Raw genomic sequence first — 26,629 nt, 5'->3', positions numbered from 1 at the left:
AGAGAGGGACAATCACCTCCCTGTCCCTGCTGATCACCCCTCTCCTGATGGAGCCCAGGATCCCATTTGCCTTTCGAGCTGCCAGAGCGCACTGATGGCTCATGTTCAGTCTCTCGTCCATCAGGACCCCCAGGTCCTTCTCTGCCGAGCTGCTCTCAAGGCCCACTCCTCCCAGCCTGTACGGGTGCCTGGGGTTCTTCCGGCCCAAATGCAAAACCTTGCACTTTGCCGTGTTGAACCTCATTATGTTCACCCGAGCCCAGCCCTCAAGCCTGTCAAGGTCCCTCTGAAGTGGACCTCGACAGTCTGACTATGGAATGAGCTCTGTGTTCTCTCAGCCAGCCAACCACCCCCATCCTGTGCACAGAGCAGTAGTTTTGCCAGTGGGGAGTAGAGAGGAGCCGGCACAGATACCTGGTATTATAGCTCAGATTAGATTTTTCTGCTGTTGAAGGAAAACACTTCTCTCAATAGACCTCTGAGAGTGTCTGAAATTTAGCTCAGCAAGGGATTTTATTGCAATGTGTAAAGGTCTCAACTACCTTTTAGCATGAATATTAGAAATGTACTTGCAGGTCCTTTCATTGTATCAGTGTCTGATAGAGTTATCCTGTCACTGCCACTCAGCTCCAGCCCCAACTAGCACTGCAGTATTAAATTTGACACTGTTTTCTTCTTGAGATATTCCATTTTACTACATTCTCAGCCAAATTTTTCACCTCCTTTGGACATAAAGCACAATGTTAGGATAATTTTGTTCACTGCTTTTATTTGAAATACAAGTAATTTGTAGAGACGGAATGACAGAATTCATGTGAATTCCTTGATTCTCTGTCACACACCCATCTTAGCATTACTGCCACTCCGCCTTTCTGCCTCTCTGAGCAAGCAGACCTTCAACTAGGGGAGTTTAAATATCCTTCATCATCGACAGACCCCTCCTGATAGTTCTTAGGCCAGTATGTGGTGCTGGTGCCCAGCTGAAAAGTCACAAAACCATCGCCTGTGAAAAAATGATAATTGGAAGAAAGCAGGGTTGCTGAGACTTGTTTTCTAAAAGAGTTAGAGTCTTCAAGAAGACATGAGACAGTGAACTCTGGCACAGGCAACTATGCACATCTTATCAATAAATGGTTATACCATTGCAACAGGCTGCTCTTTTGGAAGCTCTGTTAGGCAGAAATACCATTTCCATCTTGTGAAATGCGAATGATGTCTGGGAACTGGGAATATTAGTCTGACACATTTAACTACACAGTGAGCAGTTCTAGTGGTTATTATAATGGAATTAAATTTGTGTTTGTTTCTTAATGTTTCTGACCTTGTAGGACTGGTGAGGCACAGAAACCAACATTTCAAAATGGAAACATAAATATATTTATAAAAAAGAGAATACATAGCTTTATCTAATTCATTACTACCATTCTAGCTGATGAACTTTTCCCTGTTTCAGGGAATTTGGCACCAATATGACAGATGTGCAATGGGGATGTTTTTCCTTTCACTGAAAAATGAAACCCAGCCCTTGGATATTCTGATTCTGCTCTCCAAACAGGAAAGCCACCAAGGAATAGTGCTTGAATGTGCAAAATGAATGTTATATGAAAGCTTTGACCTGAAGCTTGTCATTGATTTTCACAAATTTAGATACTTCATCATGAGGTACAGTTGGCTCTCAGTTCTACTTGACTTTTATCTGAACTTTAGTTTAAAGCTGGTATGGGAGCTTAGGCACTAAGATGATAACTTAACCTAACATTTAAACCTTATTCCTCATTGATGTCTGGATTCAAGACAGTTGAGTTTGTTAATTAAACGCTTATTGCAGCTCCCACTAAACACAGTGGAAGATTCCATGTATTCCAGTCAAAGCTGAACTTAACATTAATAGCTTTTTCACCCAACATGGAAGCTGATAGAGCAGGAGAGACCTGTATATTTCTAAATTAATGCACTGTGTTTTTTCTGTTGTGATTGGAGATTGCCATTCTCAGTAGAATCATACCTGACTATGGACAGAGTTAACAGAAGTAATCTTTTTTTTTTTTTTTTTTTTTTTTTAGAAACCCTCACTAAACTAGTTGTGATGATGTTTTATTTCATACACATTTTGAATGCTACATGACACATTGATTTTGGTGATTGTTTTTGATTTGTCATTTGCTTTTTCTTTACATGTGCTTGTAGATCTTGTCAGAGATTTTTCTGAATTATTAAACCTCAGAAATGAAAAAAATCCCCTTCAGAAAATGTCACTCATATGAATAATTGTTGTTCAAGATGTCTTATCAAAATCAATGAGGTTACACGTGAATGTGGAGTTTGCTTATATAATTGATAGTTACTGGCAACTCATTCTTATACAAAACAGTATAAATTTTGTATAGCACCAGCACTGATGAAAAAAGATTGGTGAATGTATCAGTCTTCTGCCTGGTTCTGTACAGATTGTGTGTTTATCTGTGTTTGGTTAAGCCTGCTGTACAGAGTGGTAGGTCATCAGACTTTGTTACAGTACAAAGTTGAAGAAGTGTGCTGTAGGTTTGCTGTAAAAGAGCATTGGATTTACTGCCTACACATACCACATAGATGAACTTGACTCAGTCCTAGGTATTCCCGTGAGTCACTTCTTTATTACTCTTCTGTAAATTATATTGGTGATAGAGGAGGAAATTACTTAAATCGAGTCTCATGAGAAAGTCAGTTAAATGAAAACATTGTACTTACTAGGACCAGTGAGACCTGAATTCGGATTTGTAAGACAAAGTACAGTGTGAAAAGGTTTATTGCTGGCAATATAAATGTTCACTGGAAACAGTAAGACTACTGTAGGTCAATGCATTAGTCATTTTGAATGTTATAAACTCTCTTGCTATTAATGTGCTTAAGAGTTTTATACTGATGTTTAAACAACTGGATAGAGATATAAGAGAGCATCTAACATGGTGCCCAGTTTTTAAATCTCTTACACATAAAAGTATTCCCATTGGATTTGATTTCCCTTGATTTATGCCTCTTAAATTCCATTAGCTTCAACAGAGTTATTTCTGATTTACAGTTTTGTAAATGAGAAGGCACTTGATCCTACCAGGACTGGTCAGGTGTTTACAAGTTTCAGGACAGGGACGATGGTTATTAAATATTTTATGATCAGGATTTAAAAGGAATATGAACATTCTTTGCTGTGAAACTTCTCTTGCTGTGGTATTTTGTTAGAAAAAAAACTCCACCTATTTATTAACTATACTTTTCATTTCATGTCTGGAGTAGTGGTGTCAGAACTTTGTCAAACTACGTTATTCTGTTGTAATTGCGTATCAGAGAGTATAGATTAGAGGAAACCAGTAATACAGTTCAGAGTAGCTAATAAGATAGAGTTCAGTTTGCTATTTAAATAAACATTCACGGTGTGGCATGAGTATCTGTCTTCTTTCTCTCATTGTCATTTTTATGTTTGTTCAGTAAAACAACATGAAGTAGAATTGGAAGTCAATAAAATAACAGCAAAGCCTGTTTCAGGCAATGCAGTATATATCATTTAGTTATTTTATGTTACAGAGTACTGAGTTAGTAAAGGAGAAAAAAATTCAGAACACAGTGGACCGCTCAGAATGCTAAAGGTGTTTGTTTCCTATTCATATATGCTCATGGGGGCTGTTTAGTGAAACAAACATTACCATATCGCCTAACAGCTTTGCAAATACAAACAACATTTGTCATAGTTTGAACTTATAATGGATGAGGGTATATAGCTGTGGTGTAGTCTCTTTAAATGCTGGAAAGGTTAAACTTGTTCTTACAGAAGAAAATATATACACTGCTCCTTGCACTCATTTTAACTTACAGAAATGAGGCAGTGACTCATTGGGCTTTACAAAAGGGCATGAACTATCAGTTTACATTGCACTGCTTGGTGTTTTGTAAAGAAACAATAGAAAAGATTAATGGGAAAGGAGTCAGTAATTGATTTCCTTTTGAGAATTTTCATGAAATGCTTAATGTTGCCCTGGAACTGAAAACCAATGATCACAGGTTGCTGAGCAACCTTGTTTTGCTTTATTTGACAGGGACGTGAACTTGCCAGTTGCTGTGATGCCTCCTTAGAGCTCTCAGAGGCACTGGGATTGCAATTTTTAAAAGCCCATAGTTGTACTTGGATTGTAAAATTTCATGACAGATGTGGAAATGGCTTCCTTCCCCATCTCTCACCAGCTACTTCAGACTAACACCTCCCTTGTAAGACCAAACATGCAACTCAATCCCACTCTCACAAAACAAAAAGCAAAAACAGAGCTCTGTGTTCATAAATTTTTAGCTACTTATTTGAACATTATTCTTACAGTCAAAACCTTCTGGTCAGTCCTAGACAGGAAATACATTTAACCTTTACTGACATTGCAACTACTGTGGTGAAAATTCTGCTGATTGGAGTTGAATAGTCAGTGTAGAGTCCTGATATCTACCAGCTGCTACATCTTTTTCTTTCTTTGCTTAACACTAAGGGCACATGTTTGTGTCCTTGTCTCTCAGGAGGAGATATTGTGCAGCAAGGATCAGAGGGTGCACAGTTTTCTGCTTTTAGTGGTAGAGTAGTAGCATTGTTTATAATTAAATGTGATCAAATGTGTAAGGAGTTTTATTTTAAAGAAAATCAGCTAACCACTCTCTCCTTTCATAACTCCATTGGTAAGACAGGAAGGTCTTCGTTCTAAAATCTACAGGATTTGAATGAATTTATAATCCAAAAAAGCTGCCACAATCCTCTTTGGAAGGATTTTTCATCCTGTTTAGCAGGGTAGATTAAATCAATAATTCTTAGTGTGATTGAGTGTGTATTAGAATAAAGCTATTGATACTGTTCTGATTTTTATCTTTTTAATATCAGAACTTATTTTATGTGTTCATATTAATTCCCAAGACCAGCGACCTTCCTATACCTTGATACCCTTCTATTCTTGCAAAGATAGCTGTACTAAAACTTGGTTGTGTTGCAAGTCAAAACATTTATTTTTTGATGAAGTAAAACATTTTCTATTGCTTTTTTTTAAAAAAAAGTTTTTTTTTGTTTGTTTGTTTTTGTTTTTTACTTTTCTGTTTCCCTCAGGAATAAGCTAAATAAGGTTATCAAGAGATAATTGAAGTATTGAAATCCCCCAAAGCTAAATTTCTTTCGGCATTATTTATTTTATCATACAGCTGTACAAAGTAACCTGTATGCAGAAAGTATGATTTATGCGGTTTTGTGCAGTGTACCCAAAATTCAGAGAAGTTATTAATCAATTACTAATTGCAAAGGAAAATTACTGTGGTTGGCACTGCTAAGTACATTTCTAAATATATTTAGAGTTGAACGTTTCTCTATTTACAGAAGTGGAATGTTGGAATTGTAAAAAACAGTTTAGAGTACGACAACTAATTTAGAATTATGTGGGAGCAACTAGAAAAATAATGTCTGCTACTTTGTTATGTTGGCCCATGATGTTGGAGGTGGATCTTGTAGTTTCTGTAGAACTAAAAAGGCAGCAGTACTTCTGGAGTGACATACATACATTTAAATTTAAATTGTAATTTGAGTTACAATTTAATTATGGCTTGGAATTAATACTTTAAATACATTTAGGCTATGTTCTAGAACCCAACAGAAAGCTTTGAAAAGAAAACCTATTAAAAAATGAGTGTTTTTGTAGCAGTAATCCACATTGGAATATGTTTGGCTACAGTCTTTTTTTTTTTTCTCTCTGAGAATGTTAAAGCTTTCTAACATGTACATCAGGACTCAAATTGGTATTAAAATTTTCAAAAAGACTTAGAAAAAAACTCAGCTTTGATACAGGTTTAGAATGATATCAGGAATTAAAATAGAACTGCTTTTTTTTTTTATTATCATTATTTTATTTTTTTGTCCTACTAATCAAATCACCTGAAAAGTTAAAATAGGTGGGTTGCTCCTGTTTATTTCCGTGGAAACAACAACAGATTCATAGAGTACAATGACACTAATTGATAGAGTAAATTCAGAACTACAGAGCACTGGTTTTCAACACTGTCACCATGGTTAGCTGTCCATTTTCATCAGCAAAGAACTTGAGCCTGCCTGCCACGCTCATAAAAATCTGCATCAGCAAAGATTTCCCACTGTCACTGCTACAACTACTGATACTCACCATCCACCACCTCACAATGCACACATCCAGTGTTTGGTCTTCACAAATGTTCAGGAAGTGTTGATGAATGCCAGTGGCTTCCATTTTTTCTGCATGGGGGAATTCAGTGACACACCTTTGCTCCATATGCTCTTTCATGTCAGATGCCATTCTGTCAGACTGCTCCTCTGCTGCCATCTGTCACACAGCAACAATATATAATGAAATATAATGAAAAGATTCAACACCTACTGCCATTCCACCCACATCCACCTTTTGGTGTCTCAAGCCAAAACAGTAGACATTACTTTTGGAGTAGCATGCATATTGCTTTATTTTGCTTCTTCCAGTGGAAGTTTTAGTGTGGCAACAGAATGTAAGAAAGAGCAGTAGCATTCTTAACTAAAAGAGCACAATTCAGAGCTATTTTATTTTGGTGGCTTTGGTATTCATTTTTGATATTGACTGTTTAGAAATTCAACTGTACTTTTCTAGTTCACAAATGCCTGGACAAGTAAGAGTAGCAGAAACACAAAGGAGAAACACAGAAGTCACGAATGGCATCTGTTAATTCGGTGAAGTTGTGCATTTTTCTCCTAATTTGAACAGAAGGAGAGGGTAAAGTCCTAGTACATTCCTAACATATGGAAAGATACAACTTGATTTATTTATATGGAAAACATGATGTTTCTGTTATAACGGTAATGTGGTTTAGTTTATTTGCCCGTGTTGAGTTTTGTTTGTTGATCATATGCTGGTGGTTCAGGAGGGATTTTCATTTTTCTTGCTGAACTTCTCTGTCTTCCAGGAAGAAGATCTTAAGAAACCGGGCAAGCGGTGTTGATTACTGTGTAGCTTTTTTTTTTTCATGGAGTTGATGTTGGTTAGTGTTTCATTGTATCTGAACTTCCATCTTGGAGACCTGAAAAATGTTTCCAGAAGGCAGGAGTAGCACAGGAGGGGTAAACATCAGGTCAAGTCCAGCTTGAGATGGGCGGCATTGCTCTGAAATGGCAAAATGAATTTGCAGTTCACTTTGTAGCAGTTCCCTTTGCAGCCATAAAAAGGGAAAATACAAAAGGGAACATGGGAGGAGTGCAGATACAAAATGGCAAGTGAGGAGGGCTGCTCCAGAAGTAATGCCTCCTATTTTATGTTGTCTCTCAGTGTCAGGCATGGGTGTTGTTGGGATAGTGGTATAGGTTGAACTTTCCTGACAGTATTCCATTACATGTTGTTGCTCTGGAACAGATGGCAGCAGAGGGACAGTCTGACAAAATGGTGTCTGCCATGGAAGTGCATATGAAGTAGATAGAGGTGCATCACTGAATTCTTCCGTGGGGAAAAAATGGCACCCATTGCCATTCATCAACACTCACTGAATGTTGATGGAGACCAAACAGCGGATGTGAGCCCAGTGAGGTGGTAGATGGTATATTTCAGCTGTGGCGACAGTGACAGTGGTTCCCTTTCACTGGTGCAGACTTTTATGAGCATGGTGTGCAGGCTCTTGTTCGTGGCTGGTAAAAATGCACAGCTCACAGTGATGGCTATGTTAAAAAATAGAGTGTTTTGAAAACTTGTGTTTTATAGCTGACAATTTGCTTTATTAAACTGTGTCATTGTGCTCTCCGTATTTGTCACAATTTCCAAATATATAAATAGGAGGCATTACTTTTGAAGTGACTTTCCCAGGTTATTCCTACCTCAACCATATAAAGAGCTGGAGCATAGCTAGGATTTTGGCGTAGTCTGAGTGAAGTCTGAGGTGATACTGTGTGTTCATACCAACATCACCTTGCTTCTTATACTACTTGAAACTCTTCTCGTTCATAAAGTTTGGAATCACTGCAAATGCCCTTTATTTTCTCCCATCCAGTAGATTCGTGTAATGTGCGGATTATCTCTTATACAGAAACTGAGTATTATTATTTTTGCCCTTCGTACTTGACCTCAGAGTAATATTATCTTACTTCTACAGCTCGAGTTAAGACCATAGTTTTCAGCACTGTTGGTGGCTTTTGCTTGCTTTTTGCTAGTGTTTAAGAGGATGTTTCAACTCATGCAGGATAGTGAAGAGTATTACTCCTTCACTATCTCCTGTATGGGCATATCTCCTATATGGAGACTAGCTAACAGCTTAAATATTTGGACAGAGACCTCTTCTTACAGGTTGGAATTTTAGCTTCTAGGTTGAGTTTGTTCCTGATAACCAGTGTTTCTCTCCAAAATATTGCATATATTGCTCTGTATTGCCCTATATTGTTCTGAATTGAAAGGGAGCCAGTTGTCCACCTCACTGTGGTGTAGCATATGTGGGCAAACCTTGCCATTGTTTCTTCTATATCACATATAATAAGTTAAATTCACTATTCTGATGACAAAAAAAAAAATAAAATAAAAAATAAAATAAAATAAAATAAAATAAAATAAAATAAAATAAAATTAGAGGTTATAATTTTGAGATAAAACCTCCATCTCAGTCTGCAGGCCAGAGGAGAGAGCAGCTTTGAGCCACCCTTTTGATAATTTTTCTTCCAGCCTCAACTTGGCAGAGATTTGTCAGTGCTGTCTCAGCAGGGGTACTCTGGGCAAGAGAGAAGAAGGTTAGTAAAGTGTGGTTGCTGTAGTGCAGTATTTTACAGGAGAAAACAAATGAAAAACAGTGTACAGTTTTGCAGCTCTTGGAGCACAAGGTTCCAGGCCTTGGGTGAACATGCCCTTTACAGGTATGAATGTTTTAGTTTGAGTAGGTCTATGAATAACTAATAGCATTTGCACTGCTCTCTGAACATTGTGATTAGACCCCTGGTTATGAAATATGCGATACTTCTTAACTGTGTAGAGACAAAAGAATGAAAAGAAGTTTCCTTCAGTAGCAATAAACCTGTTTTAATCTGTGGATAAAAATGAGCCAAGAGAAAACAAAATTTAGAGCTGTGGCTACACACCTTCCATGTGCACCAAAGAAGCATAAACAGTATTGTAATCCGTGTCAATGTTTTGTTCTATTAAAATGCTTTTTGATACTCTGTTGGCTTCACTGGTATGTGATGCAAGGAAAAAATCAGAGGTAATATCAACACATTGTTTCAACCTTCTCAGACTGAAATGTGTTAATTTTTTCTCTGAAACATCATTTCCTCTGCACTTTCTTCTGTGACACATAAAACGCTAAAAAAAAAACAAAAACATTTCTGTATTTCGCTAAATAAGAAATTGTTGGAAAAGTATCTCTTCTGCTCCTTTCCATTAATTTGAAGAACTCATCTGCTCATATTCTGCTGCATGGAAGTTTCAGTTGTAGTTTTAGAGCTTAATCATATCTGTCAGTTTGGTGATCATAAATAGATACTTAATGTACATTTAACTGGCAACTTTAGTGTTTCTGTTTCCTCACAGAGTTTATGAGGACATTCACATATGAATGTAGATGAATTCACTTAGCAATTATGTCCTAAATTTTCTTAATACCACTTTAGAATATGAAATTGCAGATGGGAGAAATACAATCCAAGGACAAAGCCTAGAAAGCTTGGCCCTTGTTCCAACATATCCATCTTTGCAGCTTAGGAAAAGAAAATAAGGCCTACTAAATGTTAAACTAATGTGTGTGTGTGGATGCTTTGGCTTGTTGGGATTCCACTGTGATACTGTAGGACAGTTATTTCCATGAATTATTTTATCTTTGAATAAATGTAGCACACTACTGTTAAAATTTATGTAGATATCCATTTAAAATTTTCAGTGTTAAAGATTACTTACTTAAAGATTACTTACAAAGAGAGTAGGTCTCCCCTGCCCCGTCACCTATTCTCCTTGCTTTTCACCTGGCAATTCCTCAGGAATGTTCCTCAGCCTCATTTTAAAGAGATCATGTCTCCCAGCTCAAAAAGGAGATTACAAAGATTTCCCAAGAATATAACAGCTAAATTGCCATCAGTCTCTAAAGAGGTTAGCTGTGCAGTCTGGTCTTTCTTTCTTTACATTTCTTTTCCTCTGAGAGTGCCTGTAAGACCTGGTAGTTAAATTATAAAAAACAATTTAACAAGAACATCCATAATGATAAGTTTTATCGTGCTATATTTCCATAGTTAAACTATTCTCCAAGTAGTCCAAAGATTTGGAAGGTCTAAGTAAATTCCCATTAAGGGGAAAGAGGGCAATAAAATTTTTAATAACACTGGTGTTACCTTACTGTGGGAGGCACTGGCAGTTAGTGAGTATGAATTAAATTCCATTTAAAAGGTTAGAGATCTCTTTATTTAATTGACAGTTGTAAAGTAAAGCTGTAGCTCTCATTATTATATTGCCTTTCTTATTGTTACTACTGTTATTTTTAATAATTATTATTATATGAGAATTGGTCATGCTTGGAAGATACTGCATTATAATTTTGAAGCTTAATTCAGTGGGTTTAGTTCTATCTCTTAAGTACAAGGTGTCCAAGGAAGTGCAGCCATTGAGCATTAGACAGCGACAGACTTTTCTCCTTTTGTTGGAATGTAGAGCCTGTATATTCCTTCAGTCTCTTCTGAGTGGCTAGTATATCTAAGTAGTAGGAGTGCAGTAAGGCCGCGCATCTTTCTGCTGTGGTGGATATCCTCGAGCTACAGTTTATCCTCAAAAAAAAACAAAACACCCAGACAAACCCAGCTCTCCAAGCAAGTGTAAAACAAAGCACGCAGAATGAGTGATGTTGAGATCTGTGTAGCATGAAAGCAGATGAAAGGTTGTTTTCCTTAAAATGCAGAAAGTTTCTGTTTATGCAGTTTTGTGCAGTCATAAAATACAATTACCCACTTGAGGTATATTTCTTCAGTAATGCGTATTCTTGTGTACAGGCACAAATACTATTCTGTGCACATAGTAGTAATTCATGGTGGTGACAGCAAAGTCCTGAAAAGATATGTATCCATTACAAGAGTATTCTGGTACAATGAATATGCACCTCACTGTTTGTGGAGCATCACTTCCCAGCAGTTAGTATCTCAGCCTTATGTCAGTGAGTCCCAGTAACATTCACGAACTGACTCATCAGACTACTTTTGACTTGTGAGAGTTCATCACCCATATTGGTACTAACTCTGGCACCAAATTTCAGCGACTGACACAAATAATAATAATTCAGATATGTGGCCTGATGCTGAGTTCTTCAATGTCCTACAGGCTGTTAAGCTGAGAATAAACCCTTGTTAGTGCAGTCACAAGTTATGCAGCAGCATAACTGTGTACAGGAATGTCCATTATTTTCCTTAGGACTAAAATCAGCATCAAAGCCGCTTTTTGTTCTGACTGAGACTGTATAATAGAATCATAGAATCACAAAATCATGGAATGGTTCTGATTGAAGGGACCTGAAGTATTGTGTAGTTCCAGCCTTCCTGCCTTGAGCAGAGACTTTTTCCGATAGACCAAATTACTTAAAAGCCTCATTCATCTGGCTTTGTGCACTTCCAGTTGGGGGGCATCTACAAGTTCTCTGGACAACATATTCCATCTCTACCCTCACCATGGAGAATTTCTTCCTTATATCTAAGCTTAATCTATCTTCTTTTAGTTTAAAGCCACTATCCCTTGCTGCATCACTACATTTCCTAAAAAAGAGATTTGTTTTGCAGGCTCCAGCTTTTTTGTAGGCCTCCTTTATGTACTGCAATTCTGCTGTGATCTTCCCTAGAATATTCTGTTCTCCAGGCTAAAGAAACCCAACTGTGTCAGCCAGTTTTCATAGGAGAGGTGCTTCAGCCTTCTAATCATTCCTGTGGCCTTTGCACTCACTCCAACAGATCTGTGTCTTTCTTATACTGTGGGCCTCAGAGTAGTTACTCCAGCTGGGGTTCCATGAGAGTGGAATGATGTGCTGATCACAATTCTTTTGATTCAGCCCTGGATATGGTTGGCTTTCTGGGCTGAAAGCACACATTTCTGGATCATGTTGAGCTTCTTATCAACCAGCACCACTAAGTCATTCTCTAAATCCACTCATCGCCCAGCCTGTATTTGTGCAGCACCTTTTACTCGGCCTTATTGAACTTCATGAGATTCCCATATGCCCACCTCTGAAGCATCTCAAGGTCCCTGTGAGAGACATTCCTCCAACATGTCAACTGCACTACCCAGCTTTGGTATCCATGACAAATAGGTGGTGATAAGACACTGGAACAGGTTTGCTAAGAAGGTTGTGGGTGCCCCATCCCTGGAGGTATTCAAGGCAAGACTAGATGTGGCTCTGGGCAGCCTGGTCTAGTGGTTCTAGTGGCTAGCAATTCTGCAGATAGCAGGGGGGTCGAAACTAGATGATCTCTTAGGTCCTTTTCAACTCAAGCCATTCTATGATTCTGTGATGATTTTACGAAATTTTCGGAAATTGTACTTGATTCAGCTGTCATGTTACAGAGTGCTGGTCCCAGAAATGACCCCTGAGAAATGCTGCTTGTCTCTGGTCTCCACTTAGATGTCAAACTGTTGGCTACAACTTCCTGAGTGCAACCATCCAGCCTATTTCTTATCCACCAAACAGTCCGTCTGTTAAACCTTTGTCTCCTCGATTTAGAGACAAGGATGTCATACAGACTGTGTCCAGGCAGCTGACCTCAGTTGATCTTCCCTTTTCCGACAACACTGTAACTCCACATTTGTGAGGCATAATTTGTCCTTAGTGGAGCCATGTTGGCTGTCATCAATCACCTCTCTATTTTCCTCATGCTTTAGCATTGTTTTGAGGAGGATCTACTATCTTGCTGGATGTAGAGGTGAGGCTAATTGGACTGTAGTTCCCTGGTGCCTTCTTTTTTGTGTTTGTGAAAACTGAGATTGTTTCCCCTTTTCCAGTCAGTGAGGGCTTCACTGGACTGCCACAACTTCTCAGAAATGATGGATAGTGGATTAGCAACTTCATTCACGAGTTCTCTCAGGACCCTCAAACGTATCTTATCAGTTCAGATGGACTTGTGCGCATTCAGCTTCTTTAGATGGTCCTGAAACTGATTATCTTCTGTAGTGAATGGTTCTTCATTCTTCCAATCACTGCCTTTACCTTCTGCGACTTGGGCTGTGTGGCTCCTTATGTCACCAGAGGAATATGCTGGTCTGTGAACAGAGAACTTCTATTTGCTGTAGCACAGGTAACAGACTTCAGTCCACAGCGGACCATGTGTGGGTGACCTCAGAAGTCCTAGGATGCTTCTGCTCTTTGAGCTGTCCATGAGAAAGCTTCCACATGTATGTTTTAAGCAGCTTTATTCACAGTTATGCCCATGTAGATATGAGACCAGGCTTTTCCACGAGACAGATTGACACCACTTAAGCTTGAATTGCCTTTTCAGACAGAAGACAGCATGGAGATTAGTATTCCAGTGCTAGTATATTTAACTTAGGCTTAGTCAAACCAATTCATATTTAATTTGTGATGAACCAACTTGTATTGACTGAAGTTTTTGATATTGTACTTCAAAAAAAAAAAAAAAAAAAAAAAAAAAAAGATTCTTCCTGAAAGGGAGATACTGTTGTATCAACTGAACAGTGATGAGTATGACCCTGATGTTATTTTTCCCAATAGATGGACTCTTTGTACGGTAGATGGATTTTTTTTTTTTCTTTTTGTAAAAAATTTTCCTTTCATTCCCAGTTCCACTTACATCTTCAAGATAAAATGTACAAGTGCTTTGTGACAACAAAAAAGATCTGTCAGTATTTCTTAGCTTTACTTTGATTTTCTCAAGATTTTTGTTTTTTAACACTCTAAAAGCGTATTTTTGGAGTTCAGTGGCTTGTTTCCAGTTCTTCTTGAACATTTAATGTTAAGCAACCAAATTTGCTGGATGTGTATTCTTACAGATACAAATTTAAAATATGGGATCTTTGTTGCTCCATCTTTTTTGATGTTCATCTGTAAAACCAAGACAGTTTGCCAAAATTGCTTCATCTTATAACTTGAAATAACAGTAAGATCTGTTGTCCTTTTTTTGTTCACCATTAAAGAAGCTTTGTCTAAATTATTATGCGTCTTACAAGATTTACTAAAATTTCACAACTTGATGAAATGTTCTCCCTCAATAACAGGGTTGCTCCTAAAGTAATGCCTCCTATTTTATTATCTTGGCCGACATTATCAGAAGTGGATGTTGGTGGTACGGCAGTAGAAATTGAACCTTTCCACCAATATTCTGCTATATTTTTTGCCATGTGGCAGATAGCAGTAGAGGGGCAGTATGACAAAATGATGTCTGACATGGAAGCATGGACGTGGATGGAGCTTAGATGTGTCATTCCTCCGTGCAGGAAAAATGGCTCCCACTGACATTTATCAATGCTTGCTGAACATCTCTGGGGACCACACAGTGGATGTGAGCGCAGTGAAAGTTGGTCTGAATGGGCAACATTTTCATAGCAGTGATATTGTCGTAATAGCTGTGAAACAGTGGTCATTTCCACCAGTGCAGATATTTATGAGTGCATCATTTGTTCTCTTGTTCATGGCTGGTAAAAGCACATAGAATGGTGGTGACTATGTTGAAAACTACTGCGTTGTATGTGAGAATTTGTTCTTGTGCGATTGTTCTCGTATCTGTTGTAGTTTCCATGGAAATAAATGGGAGGCATTACTTTCAGAGTGATGTATGCTGAATGTTTGTTTATAGGTCTGTGAAACTAAAGTTTCACGTTAAGAATTTCTTTTTTTTGGTGAGACTAGTGGGGAAATTTCTTTTTCAAATTTTGCAGTCTGTCTCCACTTAACACCTGTATTGTTACTGTGTGATGACAGGATGCATAAAAAATAGTGTACTTTTGTGAAATGTACAACTTTGCCTAATTTGATTTTGTACTTCAAACTAGTTTCTATCTTAAGAGGTTAACATTTTCACTTTTCTTTATTCTACTTCTTCTTTGATCACATTTGGCCAAGAGAGGAGCCCATGCTTGTTGTATAGTCTGATGCTGTGAACATGCTTTTTGTAAGTTAATTATATAAATAACCAAATTTAGTGCATTTTATAGTACAGCTACTGAAGCAAACTAGATGGAATGCTTTTTAATGGCTGTATAGTCATTTGATGACTTTTATACTTGCCATTTGAAGACAGTTTGGATATAGATTGATACAGAATTACTTTAAGTACTGCATATAAATTAAACATTAAGAAGGTAGATACAGACAGACTGAGCAGCTCAATTATAATCTTTGGTTATGCAGTTAATGCCTCAAGGACACTCCATCCATTTCATATCATATGTCCTTCTTTTGAAAGATGATCACCGGGTTCAAGTAACATTTCAGCATGGCAGGAAATTGCATAATTTATAGACTTTAAAAATGAAAAACAGAAAACTGCTTTCCATAAATTAAATCTCCTTCTCTTTTTTTCATCTCTCCCCTTACAGATTGGAACACTGAAGGATTACTACCACTTTTACCATAGTAAAACAATTAAAAGGTCAGTTCTCTCAAGTAGAGGTACCCACAGCTTCATTTCAATGGAACCAAAGGTAAGAATATCCACCTACGTGTTGGAGGCAAAAGCCTTTGCATATTTTATATGAAATATCATACCATGAGATGCTTACCTGAATGGTATATAGCATTACAAGAACTGACACATAATCTGTTTGCTAAGGTTCTGCTTCCAATTAAAATGTAGTGAAGACAATACCATGCTATCAAGAGTGTGCTATTCTTGGATGATAATGTCCAGCATATTTATGGAGCAGTATAGGAATTTTCTTAATGTACTGGTCATTGTGCTTTGCTTTTTTGCAGAAGCACATGTGTAACTCTGTAAACCAATTTGAAGTGAAGGTGAGCAATATAGGATGGTGTCAATGCTTGGAAGAAAGTTTGTCATTTTTTTCCTGCTCTTTTTCTTCAAGGGTTAATGAGGAGTTAATATAAGAAAAATCTTTTCTGTGGTCTCTTCCGGTAGTTCCAATCATAATTTTAAGATCTGCTTGATTTATTTAAAAAAATATGAAAAGTAAAAGACTGTTTGACTGCTGTATGTATCTGTTCCTGTGAGTGCCAAAACTGACTCATCCTTCCAACAGCACTGCACTTACAACTGGTGATGCTGCAAAAGGAAGGGAAAGTGTTCACATTTTCATCAGCCCATGCTGTTTCCCATGCTCCCAAAGGTTCAGCGGTTTACATACGTACAGGTTCACATGCATGTACCACCACGACTTCTTGCTGTTACACTCCTCTGTGCCAATGGCACCCGGCCCTGTTTACTGTGGCCAAAGCTGAGAGGAATTCTGTGGCACAGAGCAGCACAGAAATATGGCCATAATTTATTTTCCAGCATGTTCCATGCTTCAGCATTTACATCTTGTCCCATATTCTGTATTCTGTGCTGCCGCATGTACAGGGGTCTTTCTGTCCAATTTCTGAATTGTTTTTAAATATCACTGCAATACTGAGAAACCCGAGTGAGGGCTGTGCAGGGTAGTCAGCCCTGTAAATGATTCTATAACCAAAAAGAAGCTGACAGTCCAATACCATGATCTAGTAACATGTTTGGTATTCGCCTCTTCATTGCTCCACTGAATTCGTGCTTGGAAATTATTGTGCAGCCATAGACATGTCAAAATATGGTCATGTATCTGTAGACCTAAAGCCAGTTTGTGCATATAACATTTCAGGATTATTGAAGTGGATTGGAAATTCAATTACACTGCATAAGCTGGACCTTTTAAAAACGAAAGTTTTAATCTTAAAAAAGCCACATCACATGGCTTTGAGAATGTTAAAGGACTGGTATTATACATCATTATATTTATGATTGTCACTGTATCTAATGCCAATATTTGCGGCAGATTAGATGGCATGCGTATTTGTGAATAAGGAAACACTAAGGTTTGTGTACTTTCCAAATCATTTAATGATAGTTTACTTAATGCCTAAAATCCTCTCTGTGTAATATGTACACACAATTGCTTGATCTGTGCTTGCTTTAGATGTGAGTCGCTAATTTGCTCCTTTATGAAATTTCAAATGATGGAGTTTTTATTGAGGGGAAATTCCTTGCTTGAGTTACCCGTAGGAGTGGATTTTGATATTTGGCATTTCTAAACTGCTTATGTGGATTGTATTCGATTTCACTGTCTGGCCATAAGAGGGAAGATAAATAGATATATAGGATATACTGGTAATATATACAGTTAGTGTAAAATGCTGCTGTTACAGATTTCATTTAATGAATTGCTTTGATGATCTTTGGCGTGGTCTTTCTTCTAGAAAGGAATCTTGACACTATTAAAAACTGTATGAATATGTTCAACAGGGAACATAAATGGAAGATGTGTATATTACACATTTTGTCAATTGTCTCAGCATTAAGTGAACATTACTTGGCATTTAGATGAAAAGATAAAGGATGTGCACTGTAACGTGATTTTGACTGCTATCGTACATATCTTTGCCTAGAAATACTGCAGGTTGTCACTCGGAGGTGAAATGGATCAGATAGTTTTAAGAAGAAATGTATTAGTGGGGTTTTAATGTTCATAACATATATCATCATGTAGAAAATTTGAAACATAACTATCTCCACAGCACCTTTTGTATTCATTGATATAATTGCATGGTGTTTTCTACATGCTGTTAGAAAAGCAAAAAGTAGTCTGTGTCAGGACAAAGATTAGTACCATTTGTCAAAGCTAAGCTAAGCACTCAATGAAATCTACTACAGAGGATTCTGGTCTCTCCATCTGATGTGATATCTGTGGTTGGCATTTGGCAGGGGTCACTGAAAGCACCATGCAATGAATTGAGAGCCTTTTTTAGCTCCATAGAGTTTGCTCAGTAATGTTGTTTTGGTTACTTGTGAAACAAAGGGAGCAGGAATGAAAAATGAAACGGAGTGGAGAAGACAGACAGAGTTGGTGCATAACTGAAAAGTATCATGAAGCTCTAATTCAGATATGGAATAGATGAGTTTATTGCTGGCAGACTCTCCCCTGGAATCAAACTAATTGAGCATTTCCAAGGGAAGGAATGAAAAAATGTGGTGCACTAGTGGTGAAGTAATGATACACTAAGTGAAATGGAGGTATGAAAGGAGGATTGCAACCTTGCTGTGTAAATCAAGTTGTATATCAATACAAAACATGTAGAAACTCCAGTGGAATTCTTCTGTCACTGAAGAAATTACAGTTCTGATGACATAGTATAGTTGAAGCACCTTGCACATAACGATAGTATGTGGAAGTTAAGTGGACAGTATACATGTGAAGGTTGTCTTTTCGTACAATAAACTATTATGTGAGGTGAAGAGTTTGTAGTGAAGGGCTGTGATAATAAAATTTGTGACTTGTATGGAGGAAAATGTCCCACAGAATCAAGTACTGAATGAATGATAAAGCAATAATCTAGAAAAATAAAATTTTTAAGTGGATGAAATGCTGTTTAAAGATTGATAAAATGTTCAAATCCATGTACATACAAACTCAAATTTTTTCCGCTTTGCTTATGAGGTTCCCACAATGCTTTGCATCATAACAGAAATTTAACAAAAAATGTGGTGAATAAGAATGCTGCAAAGTCTAAAAATAATAATTTGACTTCTAGTAAAATACCACATTTACTAATAGGGAAATCATTACAGCATTAGTGTTTGTCAGTATGAACCAAGATGACATCTTACTTTTTTAAAAAAAATTATTTCGAGTAGGTTTATTTTGAGTTTGAACTCCTAGCTGCTGATGCAGATTCCCTCATCACTTGAAAGTGAAGGATGTCCAGTCTCACTTTCATTGAGAATGTTCTACCTCTGCCATCATGAGCTTAGTAGGATTGGTGGCAGCAGCACATGAAACATTAGCAGGCACATCTCTGAGGAGCCAGAAACAAGCTGTCTGGGCAGCCTTCAGAGGATAAACAGTAACAGCAGAATCCTTCCTCTAATACTGGTGGAATATTACGGGTATTCATGAGAGGGCAGAGGGGAGCACAGTGGGAGAAGCCAGGAGTAAATGTTTCACCATGTGGCTGTGTAGCAAGGGTTGTGCCAGTTCACTCTGCTAAATAATACCATGATTTGGTGCAGGAGATTGATGTTTAAAGAGGTGGAGAAAGGATAGATTTCACCACAAGGTTATGGTCTTGTGTTGGTAAAGAATATGCCACTGCTTGTGGAGCCCGTCTTGGACAGCAACACATTTGATCACTGGATTAGAATGTTTATTGCAAATAGAGATGAGGGTCAAAATTTTCAATGTGCATCATCAAATTGTGTTTTCCAGTTGTTCATGAGTCTAAATGTGCTGAGATTGGAGTGTGAGGCTGTCTAAGAAAAAAAAATTATTTGTGCTTGATGTGGAAGACACAAAATTCAGCAGGAATGAAGAAGTTTATTATCATACTAAAATCCCAGTTTTAATAAGCAGACTTATTGGAGTGAAATCTTAGAGAAGCTCTTGATAAGAAGCTGTTAACGGGAAAGGTTGTGTTTCATTCTGCACTGCTAAGTGCTACCTCATTAGCAAACTAAAAGATTTTGTTAGCCAAACAGAGCAACAGCAGTATTAAACACTGGGACCAGGTGAGTTACTGATGTCTGCCTGCGTAGTTGCAATCTGCATTAGCGCTCACAGGTCAAAGAATCAATACGACGTGGTAGTGAAATAATAGGGAGTCATGATGACTTCCACATGTAGAGTTTAGCTGGGGAGTTTAAGTTAGTTGGTAAGTAATGCAGTATATACCACTGTGGATTCTTTATTTAATTTCCTCAAAGAGCTTTTATGTGAGTAAGGCTTTAGCTTAGTCAAAATCAAGAATCAAACTTAGTGTTTCAAGAAGCCAGTTGCCAGTAAGTTAGAGCATGAACAGAATTACAATGTGCGAGAAGGCACAGGAACATCTCCCTTTGGTACCTTTCTCCAAAGTGTTAGAAAGTTTTGTGTAAATGTGAGTAAATAGACCTGCAGCTTGGATCTTTTTGTGGTACTTTCTGAGATACAAGGGTCACTGTTCACTGAATCAAATCCTTCTATAATTAGCACTGATCTAAGCTCATCATGTTGCTCTAAAGTTTGCATGAGATAGTTGGTATTTTGTTAGTGTAATAGTTATTGAAGTCTATGCCTTTATGTTAGCATTACATTACCATGTTCTCTACCTGCAAAAGTCTTTGGGAAGGTTTCTTCAGTGGGAATCAATGCCTTGTACTCCACTGAGGCTACAGTGAAATGAAAATCAGACTGATTTTCATTGATGAGCCAGCTTGGACTGCCATTAGCAATGTCACTAGACCTAGAAGAGAAAAGCATGGTGACAAACACCAGTGTCGAGAGTACTAGAGTCAAGCAATAGCCATGTCATAAAGTGAGTTTTTTCCTTGCCTGCACCAAAACAACACCAGAAGTATTGATGAGGGTGGAATGAAACACCTTGTTTTTTCTGAGGAATGAAACAGAACAAAATAGTTCAGCTATAAGGGATGTTTAAAGATTGTCTAGTGACAAACTGACACTGACAAACTGACCTCTTCAGGCCAGCCGTATCTAGGGAATAGCAACCTAAACAGCAGCGTTCCTTTCCAGCATAGGGGGCATGTTTGGCCTGTGGATAATGCGAACCCATCTCAAAGCTAAACATTGTGTGGCAGAAACCTAAAGATGAAAGGCTTAATCCAGAGCACATTCACATAGTATCAAGTGAATGTATTGCATATGTGGCTGTCCCCATGTACTGTGCAGGCCAAATCCATTACTGCTCTAGCAGGAGTTGATGGCTCTTCAATTAGAAAATTTGGTTGAGTAACAGTGATTTTTCTTCATTTATCTACAATAAGAAGAATTATTTAATTAATGTTAATCATAATATTAAAGGGATTGAGGCTTATTTGTGAAATCTGTTAATGTCTGATTCTACTACAATATTCATGTGATAGCGGACTTTTTTTATTAGCACTTAAGAAACCGTGATTAAGAAATAATCATGGCAGCTACCCAATGAAATTACCTTTTGATGTTTTCTACTAAAAGCAGAAAAAAGGCCAATATGAATTTTGTGTAATATTGTTTTAGGAAAAGAAAAATGAAAATAACCACTCAAATAATATTGAAGTTTTTTTTAACATAGATTGTTTCATTACCTATACTTACTTCAGTTTTGTCTTAATTACTGCACCTGCCTCAAAGGGGTTTTGTTCCCTCTGCTCCCCAACTGCTTGTATATTAGAAAGAAATATTAGATTTCAGAATATACTAATTTTCTGTTGACAAAGTCATTTTACAGAACTCTCCGGCAATGTCAATCTCACTGTTAGCTGTTGGGCAAGAGTTAGAGATTAGTCTAGAGGTTTTATCTGGCCCAATTCCTAATTAGTGTAGCAAATGGTTTGAGGAATGAAAAGTAAATTCAGCAGAATGGTGTTCTCTTGCTATTTTCGTAGTTATTTTCTTAAGCTGATGTTGAGTTGGGCTGGGAAACTGGAAGACTAGTTTGAAAGTGGGAAGGTATGGGGTTGTAATTTTAACCAGTAGTGTGCTATCAAAGCCTAATGCATGAGACCAGGCAGCAAATATCCCATTCCATCATTAAATAGTTTACAGAGATTGTGGTAGAGCTGCTGTTGCATTCGCTTTGCTTCATTGTCAATGAAAAAAATGGTGTCAGACCCTAAAGAGGTAGGCAGTGGCTCAGCCATCTCTAAAAGAAGTAGCTAAACTGTCCTGAGACAAAAATATTCAAAATGAGGCAGGTCATGTTGGTCTCTCGAGTCTGTCAGCTTTGGACCTTCTGGTTTTGGAAAATTCAAGACACAAAATTAAATATTAAAAAAATACTAGAGCTTTGCAAGAGATGCACTCTATTAAGAAAAAATGCACAAACTATTCTGAAATTTTCAAAGCAGTGTGTGTCTTAAACATAAGTATTAATGACTTTTAAAATTAGCTGGATTTTAGCTCAGAGCTGTTTAAAAATACTGTTGACTTTTCAGAAATTCTGTTCTTTGACCACTCTGCACTTGATGGACTTGAGGGGCATGCCAACTGGACTCACTTTGCTTTTACTTCAAGGCATGTGTTAGGCTGTAAAAATATATTTTCAGTAAATATGTGAAGCAGAAGTTAGGATCAGTGGCAATATTTGTGACTACAGTCTAGATCATGTTACAGAATTTCGTTTATGACCTTTTAAATTAACACAGAAGTGTTCATTAGAAGGAAAACTCTGCTCAGGGGATACTTGCTGTATAGCAGGTGTTCTTTCAGTGTTTCCCTATGCTGTATAGGGAATAAATATTTCTGAAATGGCTGTTAAGCAGTGCAACATTTATTACCGGTTAGATTTAAGATTAAAAATTAAATATTCCTCTTAAGTTTCTAGAATTTGAGGAAAAATCAGGGAAAACGGTTTTATACATTTTTTCATTGTTACCTGTAGAAGTTCAATGGAAGACTGCCTTCTGGTATCTTAAAACCTAGATCTAACCTGTGTCCCTGTGACAGTGGTCACAATTTCCATTTGCCTTTACTGGAACTGCAGTGCTGTCCCAATGGTTGAATTCAGGAAAAAGTCCAGTGCATACTATACCTAATTTGAAATTTTATGCTGGCATTAATGTTTAGCATCTCTCTTTAGAATTTTAAAGTACTTAGGACCTAAATATTTTTTCGTGAATACTTATGCTGGTTCCTACTTTACAGTCTTAAGGTATTACAACCTTTCACAATACTGTAATTGTGAAGCTGAATGCATGATAACAAAACAACAAAAGCAAAGAGGGTAAGGTTCCATTTCTCTGCTTTGTCAGAAGACCCTTTGACATCAGGGGCGTGACAGTTTCAAATCATGGGCAAAGGCTGAGGAAGCAACTAGGGCAGCATGCCCTGCAGTATGGTGCATCATGTGGGGTAGTCTTCAGTTGGCTTGGGCAGAGACTAGAAGTCCCACTTTTGCTGAGACAGTAGAAGGTACACACTGTGTGCTGTGCAGCTAGCTTAACTGGCATCATTAAATTCTCTTGTGTGCCTTAATTATATAAATGCTTTCTAAAATCTTTGCATTCAGGGATAGATTGTCTGAGCATTCCTCTGCTAGAGTTTCTAAGCACGACTGTTGCTTTCTTGCATAACCACACCTCTATCTGGTCAGCTCTCCCAATATGAGCTGGAGTGCTCAGCCCCATTCAAAGTGAGACAGACCTTTAATGAGGGGTGTGCTGTGCATATACAGCAGGATCACACAGACTTGTGTGGCTCTGTTTTTGTAGGTGTAAACGTTATGCTAAGAAAGAAAAAAGCCTAGAAAAGAAAAGCATGTTACATTCCCAAAATTTAGGAACTGCTAAAGGATTTTGGTCAGCTTTAATGATTACAACATCACTCTTCATGAATTTATATGTGAGCAATTTAAGCCTATAAGGAGACTATTTCCTCACTGTAGTTATAGTTGTGTAAGAGCAGAAGATCATAAAGGAAAATGTTTGTTAATCTGTAGTCTGTATGTGCTGTTAAGTGTTAATAACATTTGAATTTCTTTGTGGTTTCAATGGAGGGAATGCTCCTCCATTTTTTTTAACAACAAAATGGGTAAAAAATGATAGAGCAACTAAACGTTTCAAAAGAAGCACAGAGAATTAATGCGTTCATTTCTAATCTTGGTTCTAGTAGCTCGCCAGGGAGAACAGCATCTCTGACACCTACAATGGTCTCATGTTATACAAAGTGTGCTTTTGCTGTTGTTAGAGACAGTTCGCATTGCTAGTGGCAGAGAGATAGCAAATTACTGTTCTGGCTGCTGGAGTATAAAGCTGCAGAAAGAGTCAGAAGAGGAGGAAGTGCAGAGATATTAGTTTTGAACCTGAGAAATACACATGGCTCTGGAACCAGTTGATCCTGCAGGCCCAAATGCCAGAATGCCAGATCAGAGAAAGAGAGGGATTGAAATAAAACATTATGGTCAAGAGCATCTCAGAACAGACTGTCTAGGAATGTGACAGAGCAGCCTTTACACACCATTTCCTGAGGGAATCCAGCTTCATCCGATACTGATGAGATTGGTTATAGTGCAGGATATTCATAGAAAATGGATTAAAGTTGTGTTTTGTTTTCTTTTTTTCTCATGCATTTGGAAGACTTTCTGGCAGCAATATATGATCCTGATGTAGTGCATCAACATTTTTATGCATCTCTCTGCCTGCTTCTGTCAGACAGGGCAACCACACTCAATTCCAGCGGCAGTTACCTCACCCAGATATTATAAATTGTGTACAGCAAGTAAAGCTGATACCCACATATCATTTATCATATCAAGAGTAATAAGCAGAAAATAAAGAGCAGTACAGGGAGCTGGAAAGACAACTTCTTCCAAGATATAGAAAAAAGAATTATCCTACCCCAAACTCTGTGCATATAACAACCTGTGTTCTTATCGGATCGTTTTGAAAGGATGGAGTCTCTGGAAACTGGTCATTTTCCTTGGCTGGATGTTGTATTTCACATCAGCAGATCATTAATCCAACTTGTGCTGCAATTCTGTGGCTTAGAGGAGCTATGCCCTATGTGAAGCCCTGAGCTTGGATGTATGTGGCCATCATCAAGCCTCCTCATTCTGCATGCAAGCAGGATCATGCTGACAGGGGAGCACTCACTTCTGCAAGTGTCACATGTGTAGTGAGCACTCTGGATGTGTTTCTGAGGCAATGTTTTGATCTTGGTGTCACACAGAGCGCTGTATGAATGCAGACAATATTTTAGTAAAATAAAACACTCTCACTCTAAATCCTTTCCCTATAATCCACTTTAAGCAGTCCTATCTATTGATGTGTTGACTGTTGCTTGTATAAGCTGTATTTAACCTAGATTATTGTTTTCCATTTTTTTGAGGGGGAGTAAATTCCATCACTCTCATTAACCGAAATTCAAAATAAATATGGGGACCAGAATATAATTTTATCTTTGTATTTGTGAAAGATCCAGATGAAAAATTTATTTTTAAGTACTTTTCCCAAACCCAGCATTAGTCCACTCTTCTCAATAACAGTTACAACAACTGTATATGATAATATAATAAAGCCAGAATTTTTGCATTTTAGACAAGTTTCTGTTTTCCAGGGTGTTCCTAAGAAACTGTTTCTCCAAAATACAGCTGCCAACAGATTCAAGTCTGTAAGACCAAAGGGAAACACTATGGTCATCCTGTCAAACCATCTTTGACCAGATGTCATGTGGCTCCCTGGAACTGAATTCTGTTTGAAGCAGAATATAGCTTTTAGAAATCTTCCAATTTTAATGAAAACATTACAGCAAAACACTGTTACCAGCAGTGGAGTTTCCGAAAGTCTTTCAGTTGTTCCATTTTTCCTTTATCTGATGTTATCTAGCTTCAACCTCTAGCTGTTTCCCATTGCTTGTTCCTTTGCAACAGGTTGGCAGCCTGCATACATTTTGGATGCTGTAGTCTGAACATTTGTAAGTTTCCCTTTCCCCATGTAGGAGGAACACCTTGAGAAACATTTCCTTCCATGTCTGTTTTTCTGTTAATCATTTCTGCGCTGCTTTCTGGAGTACATGCTGTACTTACATGTAGTAAGCATGCATCCCTTGCCTTGAATGCAGGAAGCTGGCAGTGAGATTTGTCACCCTGCTCAGTACACATGTAGGACAACCTTGCTTGTCTCACCCAAAAACAGTCTGCTAAGGTAATCTGGAGGAGGCATCATCTGAAGTTCCTGAAACTTCTATCTGCAAAATATCTGCTATGGCAAAAGCTCATTTCAAAAAGATGCATGTTTGCACACTTGTGAGTATTCATAGCCATCATGAAAAATCACATTTATGATAGATCATTTTATAGACTTTTTATCCCAGCAGAAGTCCAAGTAGATATAACTCATAAAGCAGTGAGCTTTATGAGCTTTCGAATGATGTACACATAGATAACAGAAATTTTGGCAAGACTTACAAACCATACTGCAAATTCATGTGACCAGTCTGACTGAAGATTGAAAAGCTTTAGTATATATACAATTGAAAATTCTGTCCCATAAATAAGAGCCGTGGAAAAAAAGGCTTTTCATTTTCTTTTTCTCAATTTGTAATTTGAAGAGTGCTGTGAATTATGAGCATTGAGAGATAAAGCCCTAATTGAGTGACTGCTCTGGGCATGTTTCTCATGTCAGAATGTGCGCAGGGACTGTCAGGGAGTTGCAAAGCCAAGATACTGCCCTTGTTTCACTCAAGGCTTTAAAATAAAAAAGAGCAGTATAAACAGCAAGTTCATTAATCAAGTATCACTCTTGCTTTTATGTGGTCTGACTTGAAGAAACTGAGAGATATTGGAACCACTGTCAGCAGTTCTTGAGGTGTGGGAATAGTACTTCAGTTAAAAAAACATTTGTTTTCCTTCAGCCTACTGGATGTAGGAAAGGAAACTTCAGTCCTTTTTCATTTGCCTGGGGGTCTGGACTGCACTGTTTCCTCAGGCTGGCTGCAGGTGTCTTTCGTAAGTTGCTCTGCAGATTATTTCAGAAGGTAAT

General features: G+C 37.8%; 1 protein-coding gene across 5 annotated transcripts in view; it reads left to right on the top strand.

The window, feature by feature from the left end:
- PCSK5 (proprotein convertase subtilisin/kexin type 5) overlaps window positions 1-26,629 on the top strand; it is a 264,454-nt gene that overhangs the window by 12,826 nt on the left and 224,999 nt on the right. For 2 of the 5 annotated variants that reach the window (XM_052701373.1, XM_052701377.1), the window contains exon 2: window positions 15,528-15,632. In XM_052701373.1, the coding sequence (XP_052557333.1) occupies window positions 15,528-15,632 (105 nt within the window). Of the gene's footprint in view, window positions 1-2,522; window positions 2,619-3,558; window positions 3,621-15,527; window positions 15,633-26,629 lie in introns of those variants that run through there. The other 3 variants (XM_052701376.1, XM_052701375.1, XM_052701374.1) reach the window with 3 other exon arrangements.

This window comes from Tympanuchus pallidicinctus, unplaced genomic scaffold (genome assembly GCF_026119805.1).
Source record: "Tympanuchus pallidicinctus isolate F22 unplaced genomic scaffold, pur_lepc_1.0 scaffold4, whole genome shotgun sequence".
NCBI lineage: Eukaryota > Metazoa > Chordata > Aves > Galliformes > Phasianidae > Tympanuchus > Tympanuchus pallidicinctus.
Note: the sequence above shows the minus strand (reverse complement) of the source record. Positions and strands in the feature narration are given on the sequence as shown.